The sequence below is a fragment of the Jatropha curcas genome, chromosome 8 (assembly GCF_041381405.1).
Source record: "Jatropha curcas cultivar XTBG-Jc1 chromosome 8, XTBG_Jcur_1.0, whole genome shotgun sequence".
NCBI lineage: Eukaryota > Viridiplantae > Streptophyta > Magnoliopsida > Malpighiales > Euphorbiaceae > Jatropha > Jatropha curcas.
Genome location: NC_143158.1, coordinates 681,364 through 698,075, shown reverse-complemented (window position 1 = coordinate 698,075; position 16,712 = coordinate 681,364). Strand labels below are relative to the sequence as shown.

The 16,712-nt window shown below is 32.8% G+C and overlaps 3 protein-coding genes across 3 annotated transcripts; 1 reads left to right on the top strand and 2 right to left on the bottom strand.

Moving 5' to 3' along the window:
* Positions 1 to 1,770: 1,770 nt before the first annotated feature.
* On the bottom strand, positions 1,771 to 5,086 carry LOC105637567 (uncharacterized). The gene is made up of 7 exons (XM_012221056.4): positions 4,733 to 5,086; positions 4,394 to 4,457; positions 3,882 to 4,031; positions 3,512 to 3,585; positions 3,250 to 3,368; positions 2,775 to 2,858; positions 1,771 to 2,485 (listed from the first exon to the last, which is right to left on the bottom strand). Exons 2-7 carry the CDS (start codon positions 4,398 to 4,400, stop codon positions 2,380 to 2,382), a joined length of 540 nt encoding a protein of 179 aa, XP_012076446.1. The 5' UTR covers positions 4,401 to 4,457; positions 4,733 to 5,086; the 3' UTR covers positions 1,771 to 2,379.
* A 1,064-nt stretch (positions 5,087 to 6,150) lies between these two features.
* On the bottom strand, positions 6,151 to 8,989 carry SDF2 (stromal cell-derived factor 2-like protein precursor). The gene is made up of 6 exons (XM_012221055.4): positions 8,530 to 8,989; positions 8,006 to 8,146; positions 7,714 to 7,854; positions 7,089 to 7,138; positions 6,864 to 6,993; positions 6,151 to 6,527 (listed from the first exon to the last, which is right to left on the bottom strand). Exons 1-6 carry the CDS (start codon positions 8,647 to 8,649, stop codon positions 6,444 to 6,446), a joined length of 666 nt encoding a protein of 221 aa, XP_012076445.1. The 5' UTR covers positions 8,650 to 8,989; the 3' UTR covers positions 6,151 to 6,443.
* A 1,076-nt stretch (positions 8,990 to 10,065) lies between these two features.
* Positions 10,066 to 14,091, top strand: LOC105637565 (NADP-dependent glyceraldehyde-3-phosphate dehydrogenase). The gene is made up of 9 exons (XM_012221054.4): positions 10,066 to 10,388; positions 10,563 to 10,756; positions 10,945 to 11,073; positions 11,479 to 11,598; positions 11,764 to 11,900; positions 12,108 to 12,263; positions 12,440 to 12,818; positions 13,023 to 13,139; positions 13,728 to 14,091. Exons 1-9 carry the CDS (start codon positions 10,241 to 10,243, stop codon positions 13,839 to 13,841), a joined length of 1,494 nt encoding a protein of 497 aa, XP_012076444.1. The 5' UTR covers positions 10,066 to 10,240; the 3' UTR covers positions 13,842 to 14,091.
* The last annotated feature ends 2,621 nt before the right edge of the window (positions 14,092 to 16,712 follow it).

The window sequence follows — 16,712 nt, the reverse complement described above, 5'->3', positions numbered from 1 at the left end:
ATTTGATTTAAATGAACCTCGTCTCTTTAAATGAGTGACTTCCAGACTTTCCGTAAGAGGTCTGAGCATTACTATTAATCTATTATTATCTCATTCAATCGCAACTGGAGTAACTTTTGATATTATCAGCTATACAAAATTCAATAAAAGGAACAAAAAATATTATGAGAAGACCCATAAATAAACCAAAAAAAAAAAAAAATCATATAAATTGAATCTGCCCCTCCCTTCCAAGCTATGAGGGCTTAATTAGGTCGTGCCAGAAAAAATTGTAACAATGCCCCCATGCCATGCCCCAAACCACAAATGAAGGAAAAGGAAGACGATCATAATTGGAGAAGAAAAAATAAGAGTAAAATTGTCAATCCAATGTGGTCTATTTGATTTTTTTACATTTTGCAGAAGGCGTGGGAATGAAAGCTTTCGAGTCATCTCTATGTAAAAGTCCACATATTTCTCCCATACATTGAGTGTTCTATCCATAAAGCCTTCTATTTATATATATATATATATATATATATATATAAATAGAGAGTAAAAACGTAATTATAATTGTCCCTTACTTAATGATACCTAAACGGGTCCTACTATAATTCTTGTGTATGGTGCACGTGATTTGTCAGTTCGATTCGATGATCTAACCGTTGGATTTGATAGGGCCCATCCAGTGCGAATATTGACGAGAGGAGAGAGAGACTAAGCTGACCTTTTTAAAACACTGGTGTCCATGTGTATGGCCTGTGGGTGCTTGCCGGTTACTAGGCAAGGAAAGCATCACACCATCGTCAACGACCCCTGTCTGCCACCGACAAGCAATAACTCTGACCCTGTAATTCAATTAACAACGATAATGAAATTTCAACATAATCTGATACTTCACTTGACCGTTGCTTCCAACATCTAACACTAATTTTGCTGTAATGTAAGGGGACCATACAAAATCAAAATGGGCTCTTCTGCTCCATATATTTCGCTCCCATGTAATAAATGCAGGAAAATCACCATTAAATTGGGCCAATGAAGTACAATCAGACGAAAGGCTAGAGCTATACAACATTTTGATTTTTGAGTTTAAAATCCCCATCTAAAAATGGAGGCAAATATCCAATACCTTTCTTTTCTTTTCTTTTCTTTTCTTTTCTTTTCTTTTCTTTTTTTCTGATGCTTATAAACTTAAAACAATTAATCTTTGCATGAATTTTTCACAATTTTAGCCAAAAATTTGTCTCTTTTTCCATCTCTATTTACTTTCACTTAATTATATACACCTATAAAGATTTTTCTTGGTTGAGAAAAATATACAAATATTTATAAACAATAAAACACGATTTAGCATTTTTAATTTTAATAGAAATGGCCTAATACCACACAACTACGCACTCTAACGCTAAATGCATATACAACTAGAAAATAAATTCATATTTCCATCGGTTTAGAGGTTTGGATATTCCATGATGTTTATGGAATTTCATACTCTGGATATTGCTTGTAGAGGCTTTGTTCCTCTTTCCTTTTGTAAACAAAAGTTAAAAAATAAATTCAGATTGAAATTTCCTCGCACAAAATGATAAGTGCATGTACTTTGACTTGCTGGGTTTAAGTGGTTAACTGCGTCTCCAGTCCCCCCTTTTAATTTTCAAACCTTTCTTGCCGGTACTTTATTTTGGTCTTCTACGTACAGATGCAATGCAAACGTAAAAAATTAATATGATTTTTCTATTAATTTTAAGTTAAGGACACACTGAATATTACATTATAAAAAAATAAATATTGAGAAATAAATTAAAAATAAATAAACATTTGAAAAGTTAAATATCAAAGCTTTTTACCAACAATTACCATCTTCGTACTAAAATAAGTTATGATTTTATGACTACATCTCAGAATAATATTTCAATATGCTCACAAGCTCTAAAGGGGGATGAAGATCCCAAAGGAAATAGCTGTTCAGTTTTTCCAGTCATTGCTAATAGCAATTTTCACAGATTTGCACTGATATGAACAATCTGTTGCAAAAGTGTTTGCCGTGATATGACAAGCAAAAGCTGCTCCAGCTTCTGCAATGCAGCTAACCGACTCCTTAGTGTACATTAATCAACTCAAGAAGGAACAATGGAACTAAAATAAACCTAACCTAATGCATGGTTATTCACACAGCTGCTTTTATGCATAGGCATAAAGTCTCCAGCGTAACTTTTAATACCATATTCATGACTTAATGCTGGTCTCTGGTGCGGGGAAAATGTCTTGTGAGTTGTAAAATTCACTTCAAATCTCACCCTTCTCGACCATATTCAGTTCATTAATACTATATTATCACAACGAAGGGATTTTATAGAAAAGATGATACTATATGTTGCAGATTTGCAGCACAAACCCTCACCAGAAGAACCATCTTTTGGTAGTTGAACTTGGAGCTGGCTCATCCTTGATCAAATCCTTCTTTCTGTTCTCTAAGCCCTGCTTTAAGGACTCCAACCTTTTCCTGCACAAAATAACCGACGCCTAGTTAATAGATTAGAGAAAATTAGATTATTGTTCAAATATGATACGTTTAGCTATTTGCAGTCCAACACTGAAATAGAAAAGATCAGACAGCTCTTTGAGGCTTAAGCTTCTATGGCTTTATGTTTACAATGCAGCTTGGAAAAGGAAACCACAAGAACACATTCTTTTACTCATAAATTTGAAGACGTACAAGACAAAAACTGAATTTTTTTAAGTTAAACATTAATAACTGTTTCATGAAGCAGGAGGATATGCATAGAAATTACTTAGTATCTGAAAGACGACCATGCAAACTCCATCTCTGGCGAAATCCTTCAATGCCTTCAATTCCACTAGCAAGAATCAACCGCCTACAGAAGTAAAAAGTAAGGACACAAGTGCTATGAGTGATGTCCAAATGAGTGTAAATGATTATAAATAATTAAATAACATGTATACTGTCTGGTTATCTACTGCCAGTGAGAAATAGTGTTGATTTATGTCTTTCTATTTCCTATCTGCTATAATTAGGAAAAAAAAAGGTGGCTAGTGAAGGTACTTCTCCCTGGATAACAAGAAATGCCTTATCCTTTCACATAGCTGAACATGAAGCTAGGGTAGAGAATAAGATAAGAGCACTGAGAATATAAATGTTGAGCAAGTGTTTACAATTGACATATTAGTGCCCTTATTAGTAGAAGCTTCCTAAAGCAACTATTCACTGATCAACATATTTCGATTAACTATTGTAATGAAAAATACCTCTCCAGTGATGTAACTTCTGATTCAAGCTGGGAAGCTCTTTCCTTTGCTTCATCTAAAGGCATTGACAAACCCAATTTGTGTTCACTATCTTGAAGCCTTTGCCTAATTTCCTTATCCTGCAACACAGGTTTTCACCAAAAAGAAACAAAGTAAAAAAGAACTTTATATTATATCATTGAGTCAACCTGCAAAATCTCCATTTAAAGACGATAACATTGAGTAAAAACAATAGACAAGCAGAAAAGAATATCCATCTCACCCTCTTTTCAGCACATTGTCGATATAAAACAAGCTCATCTTGACAGAAAGGTTCAATATCATTGATTTGCAAACCTAAGGCATACAAGAGGAATTGATTAATTTTATTACATGACCTGACCTATGATGAAAGTCAGAGGTTCAGCCCATGAAGATTATAGCTGTATTTTGAAGTTTCTATCCCCCAATAGTACATGGTATGAATAATTTGATTACTTCTTATCATCTTATGTACATGCCTAACTGATAAGGGACATGTACATAATTTCCCTAATGTTAACACTTTGTAAAATGACTATACCATTTACCATTAATAAATAGAAATTTGCCAAAGTAAAAGTTAATGCCATCCAATGCAAATGAAAACTTACACAAAAATAAGTTCCTTAAAATTCCATCACATAGATCAACACCTTCAAGCACGTGAGAGGCAATTTCCGGTGGGATAAGAGGAGATGGTGGCCCCATCATCAAATCATCTCCAACCAATATAGTTTCCTCCATAGTTGGTTGTGAATCGACTGAAGACCATAATTAGCATCAATAGGTTTGTAAAAATACTTCAGTTATAAGTCTTATACTTACTAATTTAATAAGCAAAAGGAGTGAAATAAAGGCATGAGCTTAGGCCACACTTTGCAGGTAGAAGTAAATTTGAAAAATGGAAAGAGAGAAACCCTTAGGTAACAATTATGCGTCATTGCATTAGAAAGTTTGCATAGTCTAATCATGCCCAAGGAAATCACACACTATCTCTTCCCAAAAAAAGGGCTATTCTATAGCTAAAAAATTTTGCTCAGAATTTCTGGTTTTCATGCACAAATTACATATCATAATAAAAAAGTAGGAAAAAATAAAAAGAGGGGCAGTAGCTTTGACAGACCGTCCATGATTGCTTTTGAAACTCTTCAATAGTAGAAGCCCAACGTTTAATTAAGTACCAAAACCTGTAAGCAACAAGAAAGAAACTTAAGTAAAGAAAAAACAAAGTGCAAGAAACAATAATTGTGAAAATTGAACAGTAAAACCACCTAAGAATAAAACAAAATCTAACAGATTTTCTTGGTAATAAGCAATAACAATAACCAAAAAGAAGAAACCCTCTCTTATTCACTTTGACAAATGATATAGAAAATATTAAAATGTAAGTAGCCGGTGTATGTTCAAATACAATCTTATTGCGGAATTTCATCGAACACATTCAAGGCAATATGAAACCAACCTTTGAAGATAAACCTTTGAGCTTTTGCGATTTGGATGCTAAGAGATAAACTGATAATACAGTTTCCAAATTACGCCGAAAGATATTTGCTTGCAGAATAAAGAAGAATTTCAGCTGAAGAACCAAGAAGAGAACCTTTCGGGGAGCAGAAGTACTATGCTTTTGATTAAAAAAAGCAGCTAGAATGCAGCAGCTAGCTAGAAATGATCGAACATCGTGTCGTTCGTTCCCTTGCCGATAAAACTAAATAATTAATAAGCAATCTGGAAAATTTAATATTTTATGATTTGCCGGTCACTCACGTAACGTTCAAAGATGTCGCTGTCGTTTCTCACCCGTTTATTTTGAAGTCATTTGTCGTCCGTATAAATCGAGGGAACCTCTATACTCCGTTGGGTCGACTACACAAAATAAAAGTTTATGAAGAAACGACAAGTCGTTTAATATTGACAACATTAGAATAGCTTGGATAATGCATGTAAGGGTTCGTGTAATTGCAGAAAATAGTTTCTTAGAAAATAAAAACTAAAATACAAGAAATGGAAAATACGTTCATTTGATAACAATAAAAAATTATATTTTAATTTAGCTTCACAAGCTTTATTCATAATTTTCATAATATAAAATAAATTTATAAATTTTTTATGTAAAAGTTTTTTAATTTTTATTATTGATTATTTATAATAATAATATCGTTTTCTATCATTTTGTAATTTTTTAAAAATAATGAATATAATGTATTTGTAATAATAAAATTAATTATTTATTAAAGCATAATATAGATTTTTATTTTTTCAAATGAAAATATTTTATAGAAAAATTTATTTACAGATATTATAATTTTAATTATGAAAATGTCATTTTTTAAGAATGAAAAACAGTTAAAAAACATGTCTTTTGTTATAAAGAAAAACTTTTACAAACAACTTAAAACTGTTTTCCAAATCATAATTAAAATTTGAAAACTGTTTTCTAGTTTTTTAAATAAAAAAAAAAAAAAGTATTCCGGTTTTCTACAATTGAATACACCCTAAAGCTTTTTAAAGAACAAAGGTTCTATTTTGAATGTGAAGTTTCATCATTAATATTAATGTGATTTACCTGTTCTTGTCTATCATATGAAGAACCTACATGAATTTGCAAATCCAAAAAACAAAAAAATCCGAGAGCATTTGTCTTACTCGATCTTGATAAGATTGTACAATCCTAATAAAAAGAGGATGGAAAATTATGAATTAAATGCCCAGAATACTAATTTAGGAGTTAAGAGTTGATCTGTTTGCATTGTCCAACTTGAACAGACTATTAATAGCTAATTTCATAAGTTCAAGATAGCTCAATTTGTTTTGTATTCAACAATTTATTGAGTTTTTGCATCTCAGAAAGTTCTATTTGAATGAAATTTAAGGAGGATCAAATGTTATTCAACAACATTAATATATAAAAAACAATAATTGGTACATAATTGAGTACTACATTCGACCTCGCTAACATAGAGGTAAATGAGTCAGTTATGCATTTATCAAGGAACAAATAACAAGCTGTGTGGTACTAGATAAGAAACAACCGTTAGCACTATTGCATTTCCGGTCTTTGAAACATTTTCCTTGATCAATAAAACATGTACCACTACTATACTAACAGGCATCAACCACCCCATCAAAACCCATGCACCTGTTTTTACATAGTAAAGCCCTCTATAAAGTATCTTCTACTTGCTCTCTGTAACAGGGAGATACACGCCTTCTGCAGCCAGCCATACATTATCAGCACGCTTTTCACGGACACCACAGACCTGTATAGCTCATATATCAGCTATGTATAAGGCTGCAATAAGCAGCAGCAGCATGATGCTTCTAACAGAAGCTAACAGTTTTCACGGCAAAATATTGCTCATCTTATAAGGAGCTGCATGGTTAAATATTACCTTATGCAAGGTAAATCTAGCCACCCCTAGTTAGCTATAGTAGTACTTTAAATCAGCAAAGTAAATTAAACATGCATAATCCAGACTTATGCCAGGGAAAAAAAAAGGAGCTATCTTAATTGGCTCCAAAACCAGTTTATACTTTACTAAATATCTAGTAAAGTTTCAAAATTCATACAACAGTAGAGCAATGTTCTTGCTCACCTCTTGCTGCCCCCCAGCTATCCGCTGGTATTTCTTGTCATGACTGTGCAGGTAGCCACCGGTGTCAACATGTTGTAGCCGAATCCTTTGATCTTGCTTCCATGTCTTCCCACTACCTTCAATCAGAAGCCTGAAAAAGAAAAGAACCCTACATGAATTGCACACAGAAGAAGATGAAGACATATAATTAAGAATAATATAAAGGATCTTTAATTTTTGTCTGACCTCCAGTAATCCCCTGTATCGGATTCAGACTCTCCTCCAAAGCAGCTAACCTACATCAAGAGAAGTGCGAGGTTTGTGTTAACAAACTGTGTCAAAAGCCCACAAAATTCAATATTTGATTGCTGATGTAAGAGTTTATCGCATAATGTACTGCATTGTTCCATAAATAAAACAACTACATTGCTTACAAATTCATTTTACATTTCGCCACAGGTTTCTCGATGTAAAATACACAAGTATTTCAAGTCAAGGATATGCTTCATTTGAAAGGACAGTTGCACCACAAATGCAAACTCTCAAAAGAGCAATGCCAGGAAACTCAACAAATCTCTAACATCAATTAGATCAATAACAATTAAAATCCTTTCTTAATATGAACGATCATATTGAATTATGACATCCAGAAAACTCATTTATAAAAAACAAAAGTTTGCATCATGAGTAATAATCAAATCTTCTCTCCTAGGTCATCTGAGCATATATCCATATCTTACAAGAGCTTTCAATTAGACATACACCTGGCCAATTAATGTTTGTTCCATAACCTTACACATAAGAGATACATTTTATAATTGACAGATTGTGTGGGGGAGATAAGGGCAGAAAGTTGGAAACTCATACTAACCTCAAGGTTGCCCGAAATTGGGGATGCATGCAAATGGCTGTGCAGCCATTTCCTAGTCCTCATGTGTTGCAAGCGGATGATTGTTCCCGTTTTGATTGTATCACCTTGTTTGGCGTTCGTGCCTATCTGAGGCCTAACAATCTATAAAAGGGAATGCCATTTCAATCTATAATCAAAATATATTAAACAATTGAAGCTAACTCGCGCTAAAATGTTGTTTCCTATTTCCGGGTGGGAATAGGGAAAATATTTAACTGATATATAAAGAGAACGGGACAGCGAAGAACGTTACCCAATAGCTATTGGAATCATCGACATTAGGAAACCCTGTAACAGATTGCTGCCCACTCCCAGAGCCATACGGCACATCATGGGAATGAAGCCGAAATTTTGTCCTCTCGTGCATCAGCTTCAGAACTGTTCCATAAGTTATCTAAACAAAAAGAAAGCACAGGACTTTGAGAATGGAATTCACATTTCTTCTGCTGCTTTTAGAGTTAAGAAATTTGAAAATGATTATTTTCACCCTTATCCATTTCCAAGTCCCAGCCCCACATGATGATGAAAATCTAACATTAAAAGGATTTAATGTTAAGCAAAGCAGTTTTATACATAATAATTCATAACTCATCACTTTGTTTGTCCTCTCTTCCTTTAATTACAATAAAAACAATAAAAACCAGACCTGGCAATGCCCGAATAATTGCCCTATTTCCTTTCTCCATCAGAAACCGAAGCTTTCCGCAAAAATCAGTTAAAAACAAAAACGAAAAATAACAATAAAAAGAGCTAATTATATAGAAACAATAAAGGAACCTGAAGGTCTTCAGAGGCGGAGGCAGCGGATGAGGCAGCGGACGCAGAGGAAAAGGAGCCCTGGTTAAGATCAAGATTGAGGAACAGGAATATAGAGAGACCAAAAAAGGCGAGAGCCATCGCGAAAAGCAATCCAATAAACCAATTCTGCTGCCAGAAAGGTATGGGTTCTCTATAGACGAATCTTGTTGGAGTTACTCTTGGAGGCAAAGTGGATTGCGATTGTGATGGTGATGCAGAAGAAGAAAAGGGTTTCCTTCGAGAAGGGGCTTGTGGAGCTGAGGGAGCCACGATTAGGTGAATTTATCAGAATGAATGAGCTTGAAAGAAAATTTTGTTTCAAATTTCGAATTAGGGTTTTTCAGTGAGAGAGAAATTATCTATTTTATTTATTTTTCATTTGTATGCGATCTGTGCAACTGTTTTTTGGTTCGAGACACAGATCAGAGGAAACTGAGTTTTTTAGAGAGAGAAGAGACGGAGATGTTTGAACCTGCGACACGTTGGGTGACATGGTTATAGCCAATGAGAGGTCTACAGCTGGAATTTTGATGACGTGGATATTTTCCATTTGATCAGACTTGCTCTTGACTCAGAAGGTGAAGTCAATGGCGGAAATTTAATCACACAAGAAAATAATTAAATAAGGAACTTCCTTGTGGAAGAATCAATTTAAAAAAAAATTATACAAAACTGAAAAAATTTTATTATTAATATGATAATATCTACCAATTTCTCATTTTTTAATTTAATTAAGACAAATTGTTTTCCAAAATCCTTTTTTTCATAATAAACCTCATATTTTTCAATTTACAAAAATGATTTTTTTACTAAAATTTTAATACATGATTTTTTTTTAGAAAAATATTTTTTCTTGCAAATTTGGCCCTTGTAATTATAAATAAATATAATTAAAATTTCACATCTATATAATATTTGTCTATAAAATAAAATAAATCCAAAAGCTGAAAACAAAACACTTGCATCATATGATAATTTTTAAAAAATATATATTTATTTTTTTATTATATACACATTAATAGAGTGGGAATTAATATATTAATGCTATATTATTTAGTTTCTTGTTTAAAATGATTAAATAAATTAATAAAATCATCAATATTTAAAAAATAAATTTTTAATTGTTTCATAATTAATGATATTAAATATTATTTCATAATGGAACTATTTCAAGATTTTTTCAATACTCTATAAATTTTAGGTTTTAATTTTTTTTTTTCTATGGAATGCTCTGCCCAGAGAAGGCTACTTTCCACTCAGATCAATTCCCTATTGATAAAATTATAATTTTATTAATTTAACTTTGAAAATTTTTGTTATAGAAAATTATTAGATTTATTTACGGAAAGTATCATGTAGGCCCAATAGCCATTTGGGCCTTAGTGTATAGTTTAAAATTGGGCTACATGGTTATACTATAGCATCACGGACTTTAACCCATGGTCTTAACACCCTCGTTGACTCATTTAATAATAACTGTCTAACACTTTGATTCCAAACCATGTGGCACATTTTCAGCCTCCTCCCACAGTAAAGTAACGAGCTGCGACGGATGTAGTTGACAAGCCAGGTTTTACACTGGTCCAAGCCTTCACTTTTATTATTATCTACAACTAGTCCCTTCCATTCTTATATAAAGAACTGGTATTTAGTCAAGAAATTATCAAACTGCTCTACTTGCTTGCAAGAAATGGCTGGAAGTGGAGTTTTTGCAGAGATAGTTGATGGAGATGGTGTTTATAAATTCTATTCGGATGGTGAATGGAGAAAGTCTTCCTCTGGAAAATCAGTGCCTATCATTAATCCCACTACTAGAAAGACCCACTTTAAGGTCCAAGGTACTTCCTTTTTACATAATTTTTGGTGAACTGTTTAGAATTTGACTGCAGATGATCTTAGTTTTGGTAGATTATTCTTTTGGCACAAGTTTATTAATTTGCTTTAATGACAGTAGTGATGGGTGATTTCGTTGACTCGTGTCTTCTTTTTTTGATTGAACTAAATTATTGTAGCCTGTTCTCAAGAAGAGGTGAACAAGATCATAGAAACAGCAAAAATAGCTCAGAAATCATGGGCAAAGATTCCTCTATGGAAAAGGGCAGAATTGCTTCACAAAGCAGCAGCAATTTTGAAAGAGCACAAAGCTCCCATTGCAGAGTGCCTTGTGAAAGAGATCGCAAAACCGGCTAAGGATGCAGTGACTGAAGTATGCAGGACAAACACTCTCTGAAAAATATTATTTTTTGTTTATTAAGAATTTTGGAGTTTTACCTCTTGCTTCTTTTTTTTTTTCATTTTTTGCATATTTTTAGACGTACTCTTATTGTTAGGCAATGCCTCGATACATACTTTAATTATTTATCAAATGCTATACTTAATAGTTGCTTTTGATAGGTGGTGAGGTCTGGGGATTTGGTGTCGTATTGCGCTGAAGAAGGGGTTAGGATTCTTGGAGAAGGCAAATTTTTGGTGTCCGATAGTTTTCCTGGGAATGAAAGAACCAAATACTGTCTTACTTCAAAGGTAGTTTCGCTTCTTTGTTTTTCTTGTTTCTTGTTTTGTGGTGGAGATTTGGGAACTATCTTGTTTGGGCATGTGATGTGGGATTGGCAGTCAGTCACAATATGATAGGGAATGTGATGGGGTGTTAACTAATCTTATAAACTATTGAATTCTGAAAGATTAAGTTACAAATTTTTGAGGATATAGCATGAAAAATATACAGCTAAAGGCAAAAACATGTTCAGATGAAAACTTCTTAACTGAGCAAGAAAATCTGGTTCCATTTTGTCTTTGACATTTTTACTTGATTGTGCACGTTTATATTTCTCTAAAGAGGTTCATGTTGTCGATTTATGTGATTGCTTTTATGTCATTATGTCATTTTTAATTTTCCACTGTGTTACTTGGACTGGTTACTGCATGCAGATTCCACTAGGAGTTGTTTTAGCTATCCCACCCTTCAACTATCCTGTCAATCTCGCTGTTTCAAAAATTGCTCCTGCATTAATTGCTGGAAACTCCCTTGTGCTTAAGCCTCCAACCCAGGTATGGATTGAAATATTCCATTGCTCATTTGCATGTAATATAAACTGTAGATTTATACTAGTTATTTTGTATTCCACAATCCACCCAAGAAGCCTTAAAGGATGTTCACTAAACAGTTTTGTGAGTCAAATTACTTTATAAGATTTATCCCCATGTTTCCTGCAGGGTGCCGTAGCCGCACTTCACATGATCCATTGCTTTCACTTGGCTGGTTTTCCCAAGGGCCTTATTAGCTGTGTTACAGGAAAGGGTTCCGAAATTGGTGATTTCCTCACTATGCATCCTGGTGTCAACTGCATAAGGTAACAACTTGGTGTCTTTCCTGATTCTTAATATGTCCTCATTGCATGATTTGTTTGATTCTGGCTCGAGCTTGCTACATCAGTAGATTGTGATGCTATTGGTGCATATCATAAACCATGTAAAGAAGCACTTCTAAAGTTGAAAATAGTACTATCCATTTTTTCTCAATAAAACAATATTCCTAACTAATGGACACAATTTGTCAGCTTCACAGGTGGAGACACTGGAATAGCCATCTCAAAAAAAGCAGGCATGATCCCTCTTCAGATGGAATTGGGTGGCAAGGATGCTTGTATCATTTTAGAAGATGCTGATTTGGATTTAGTTGCTGCAAATATTGTTAAAGGAGGCTTCTCATACAGGTGAAAGAAAGGATCTTTTATCAAGTACTCTGTAACTGTTTCTGCAATTCTTCTGTTATTGCGAGATTCGGAATCATCTCCATTAGCAAAAAAAGTCTTAAATTAAGATATTACCCGCCAAAATTATTGTTCTTGCTTTGCCTTTGATGCATCCTAATAGTTATACACTGTATCAGTGGTCAAAGGTGCACAGCTGTTAAGGTTGTTCTAGTCATGGATTCGGTAGCTGATGTTCTTGTCGAGAAAGTTAAAGCCAAAGTTGTAAAACTGACTGTTGGACCACCTGAAGATGATTGTGATATTACTCCAGTCGTTACAGAATCCTCTGCGAACTTTATTGAAGGGCTGGTAATGGATGCCAAGCACAAAGGAGCGACATTCTGCCAAGAGTACAAAAGAGAGGGCAACCTTATATGGCCATTGTTGTTGGATAATGTTCGACCTGATATGAGGATAGCATGGGAGGAGCCTTTTGGTCCAGTTTTACCAGTTATCAGAATAAACTGTGTAGAAGAAGGAATCCACCACTGTAATGCTAGCAATTTCGGCCTTCAGGTATAGCTTTGCTGGTCCAAATCTTGAACATTGTTGTAATGTCTTTAATTTCAGTGGCAGTTCATTTTTTTTATTCATTTAGGCCATTTTGAAATTAATAACTCAGGATAAAGATTTCTAGTGATGTATTTCATTTTGCCTTTTGTCATTGAAATATGCATAGCTTTTTCCCTTAAAAGAAACTAAGCCATTTCATTGTTGCAGGGATGCGTCTTTACAAAAGATATAAATAAAGCAATTTTGATAAGTGATGCCATGGAGACAGGAACAGTGCAAATCAATGCGGCACCGGCTCGTGGACCCGATCATTTTCCATTCCAGGTGAATTTTCTTTCCATGTTCAAAAAATATAGATGGAAAAATTTTGCCCATTCCCGTTTAGATATAGTAAGGATGGTAAAAAAATTTTTTCAAGCAGAGGGTGTAAATCAATTTTCTTTTGGGTGCAAGAGGATCTGCCAACTGCAGTGTTGGCATTTACATTATTACTAATCTTGCAAAGCAATGAGTGACCAGAATAGGATTCTTTGGGAACATTGTAATCCTATGGTATAATCTCCCGGAGCAAGCGGCGGAACCAGAAAAAATAGTAAGAGAGGATGAAAATTTTTTTCCAAAATTTAGAGGGGTGATATAAAAAAAAAAAAAAAAAATCAAATCGAGGTAAAAAGTGAAATTTTCTACATTTTATAAGGTAAATTTTTTTTAAAAAAAATTGGGGCGCAGCTGCAACCGCTGGCCATCCCCTAGTTCTTCCATTGCCTGGAGCTCATGTTGAGAAAAGAAAATTGCACAATTGGAAACTACAGTTTATATTTATCTCTTCCAAGCCACAATTTGGAAATATTGAATTGATTATATTTGATTACTGAGTGAAAAATAATATCCATGTCCATTGCTTTTTTGCAGGGCCTGAAAGACAGTGGAATTGGCTCCCAAGGAATAACTAATAGCATTAATATGATGACAAAGGTCAAGAGTACTGTGATCAACTTGCCTACCCCTTCTTACACCATGGGTTGATACTGTTGTAAATATATAAGATTATGCTTATTAACTTACATAAGTATATATAAATAACCCTTTTTACACTAGGGTTCGATTTGGCCCTTAGGCCTAAAAATAAGTTACACCGCACTGAATCTTTCCACTCGAGCTTTCAGTGGTCATTTAGTTTTTGTAAGAAAGAGTACAAAGAGGTCTATAATGGTTTCATGTTGTAAAATAGACTGATAGTGTAATGAGTTACTATAATAATGTGTTGTATGTTCTATATCGCGTGGACATTTTAAAAGCTCGATTACAATCACACTTTTCGGACACATGTTGATAATTTAAAATGACATGTCTTTTTTTTTTTTTTTCAGCAATTTCGGATTCCAAAATATAATTTTCAATTTTTTTAGTCAATTATCTCCTTATGAGTTGTTAGAAAGATTGAAGCACGTATTCATATTTATTAATTATATATAGAAATAAATTAAAGATTTATTGATTATATATAGAAATAAATCAATTCAAAAACGTTCTGAAAATGTAGTTTTTTTAATTTATAGCAATTTCTGATTGTTTCCAAAAAAATCCACAATATTACAGCAAACGAATTATCTTGTATATATATACTAAAAAAATAAAAATAACACGTATGTATTGTTTGAATATGTTGAAATTATCAATAAAAGAATAGCGGTTATGATTTTTTAAAATAATGCTACCAATGATGCAATGATGAACTTTGACTGGCCTCATTCTTAAAAAAAAACAAAAAAAAAACAACAGCCTCTGACTTTGCTTGCATCATATTTTTGGCAGTATCATATTTATTCCCATTTTAATAATGATTTAAGGTTTCCCGAGAAAACGTTACGAATACATGCCAACTATCACTCACCAATACACGTGTTTTCAAATTAGTAATAACTGGTCTCAAATCGAATGGTTCTATTCGATTCTGATAATTTCATAAATCGGAATGTTGATTCAAGAATTTCATACTTTTAACTCCGTTAATTAAACCGGTATGTTTATATATATAAATTAGTTAATTAGGACTGATATTTTATGAGTAATAAAATAGCATTTGCTCTATCAATAACCGCCATTACTAAAATGAAATTTGCAAAGGTGAGAATTGGATGGCATCAAAAATAATAAATAACTAACTTTAAATTTATATTTCTAGAGAAAAATAAAAGAAAATAAAAACTGTTTTGGAAAAAAAAAATATATATAGTTAAGGCCTCCAAATCACTTTCCAAATCAATAGATTAGATGCCAATTTCGGGCATATAAGATTAGGAAGAAAATAATGGTTTATAAGTATTTATTTAGTGGATAAATACAAATGAACCTTTTTTTTTTTTTTTTTTACATAGATGAAATGCGAAATTTTATTCAAAAATTTAAATGAATTGAATCGAACTAAAATTTATAAAAAATCAAATCAAATTGGTTTGATTCAATTGATTCGATTGCTTTCCTTTTGGTTCATGTGCTATTAACAGAAAATATATTTGCTAAGAGAAATATTAAACTGACCTGAACCAAACGATATGGCCTAACTTTCAATTAACGGAACTATTTGCCGGGCCCTTGTTTTTATTAACACATGATCATCTATTTTCTTAATTAAATCACCTTGCATTTCCTTCCAAAAAAAAAAAAAAAAATCACCTTGCACGCATTGGTGAATGATCAGATAGTATGAGAAATAATTTTGGAAACAAAAACAGTGAATATTTAAAAGAAATTATATTATTGAACTAGTATTAGAAAATGGTTTTAACTACTCGAGTTCAGTTGGACTTCAATATACTAAAATATTTTTTTGAGAAGCAAACAAATTAAATAATTTTTTTGTTTCATTTATAACCATCGGCTTCAAAGAGTCTTTAGATTTTTAGTAATTAAAACATAAATATATATATATATATATATATATATTTATGTTTTAATTACTAAAAAGTAACTCAACAGCTTATCTCAATGTTGCCGGAAAGATATCTCATGCCGATGCAAATGAGTAGTTTCTCGATGAGTGTTTTGATAATTTTGAGCCTCAACTGATTAAAGTTATAGTTCGTCGGTTAGAGTTGTGGCTCTATAAAAATTATGATGTATGAATAATTGATTGGATATTTATGTCCGTAGTATTTTTATTATCGTAATAAATTTGTGGATTTCATAATCTCTTCGATCATGCCTCGAGGCAATGACATGAGTTATTGTGTTGAATACTCACAAAAGTATAATTTGAAATGATTTTTTTTTTCTCATTCTGTCCATGCATTCTACGTGCATATTGCGAACTTTGTAGCAAAATTAGGGCGAACCTTATAGCAAATAAATAGATGGATTAAATTATTGTTGAATAGAGGTTTGTTCAGCAAAAATTAATTATTATAATAGTTATTAGCTGTCAACTATTTAATTAACGTTTCATCAAATGTTAAATGGAGTAACATTTGATAATTTATTTCTTTAAACTCTAAATACTAATGCAAATATTGCACTCTCAAACAATATCGTTAAATACTAAAAGTTACATGAAAATTTGTCAAGGAGCTCGTACTACCTATTATTATTTGTGGTTATTAATATGAAACATAAGGCGGGTAGAGGGTGTAAGTATCCCCCTACTGCCCAAGTTGAAAATAAAAAATTACACATCACAGGTTAATTATTTTATTTGGTTCATCTGAAAAAAAGATATTTCATTTTTTTATCTGGCAAAATGTATTTTTTTTTTTAAATTTTTTTATGATATTTTCAAATTGGAAAAAATAATTCCGGAAAAAGAAGAGCAGAGAATTGAAAAGGACGCGGTCCGAGGAAAAAAAGCCCAGGTGGTCCCCCCGGCGAAGCCTGAAAAATGAAAATCCAAAGGCGGATTTG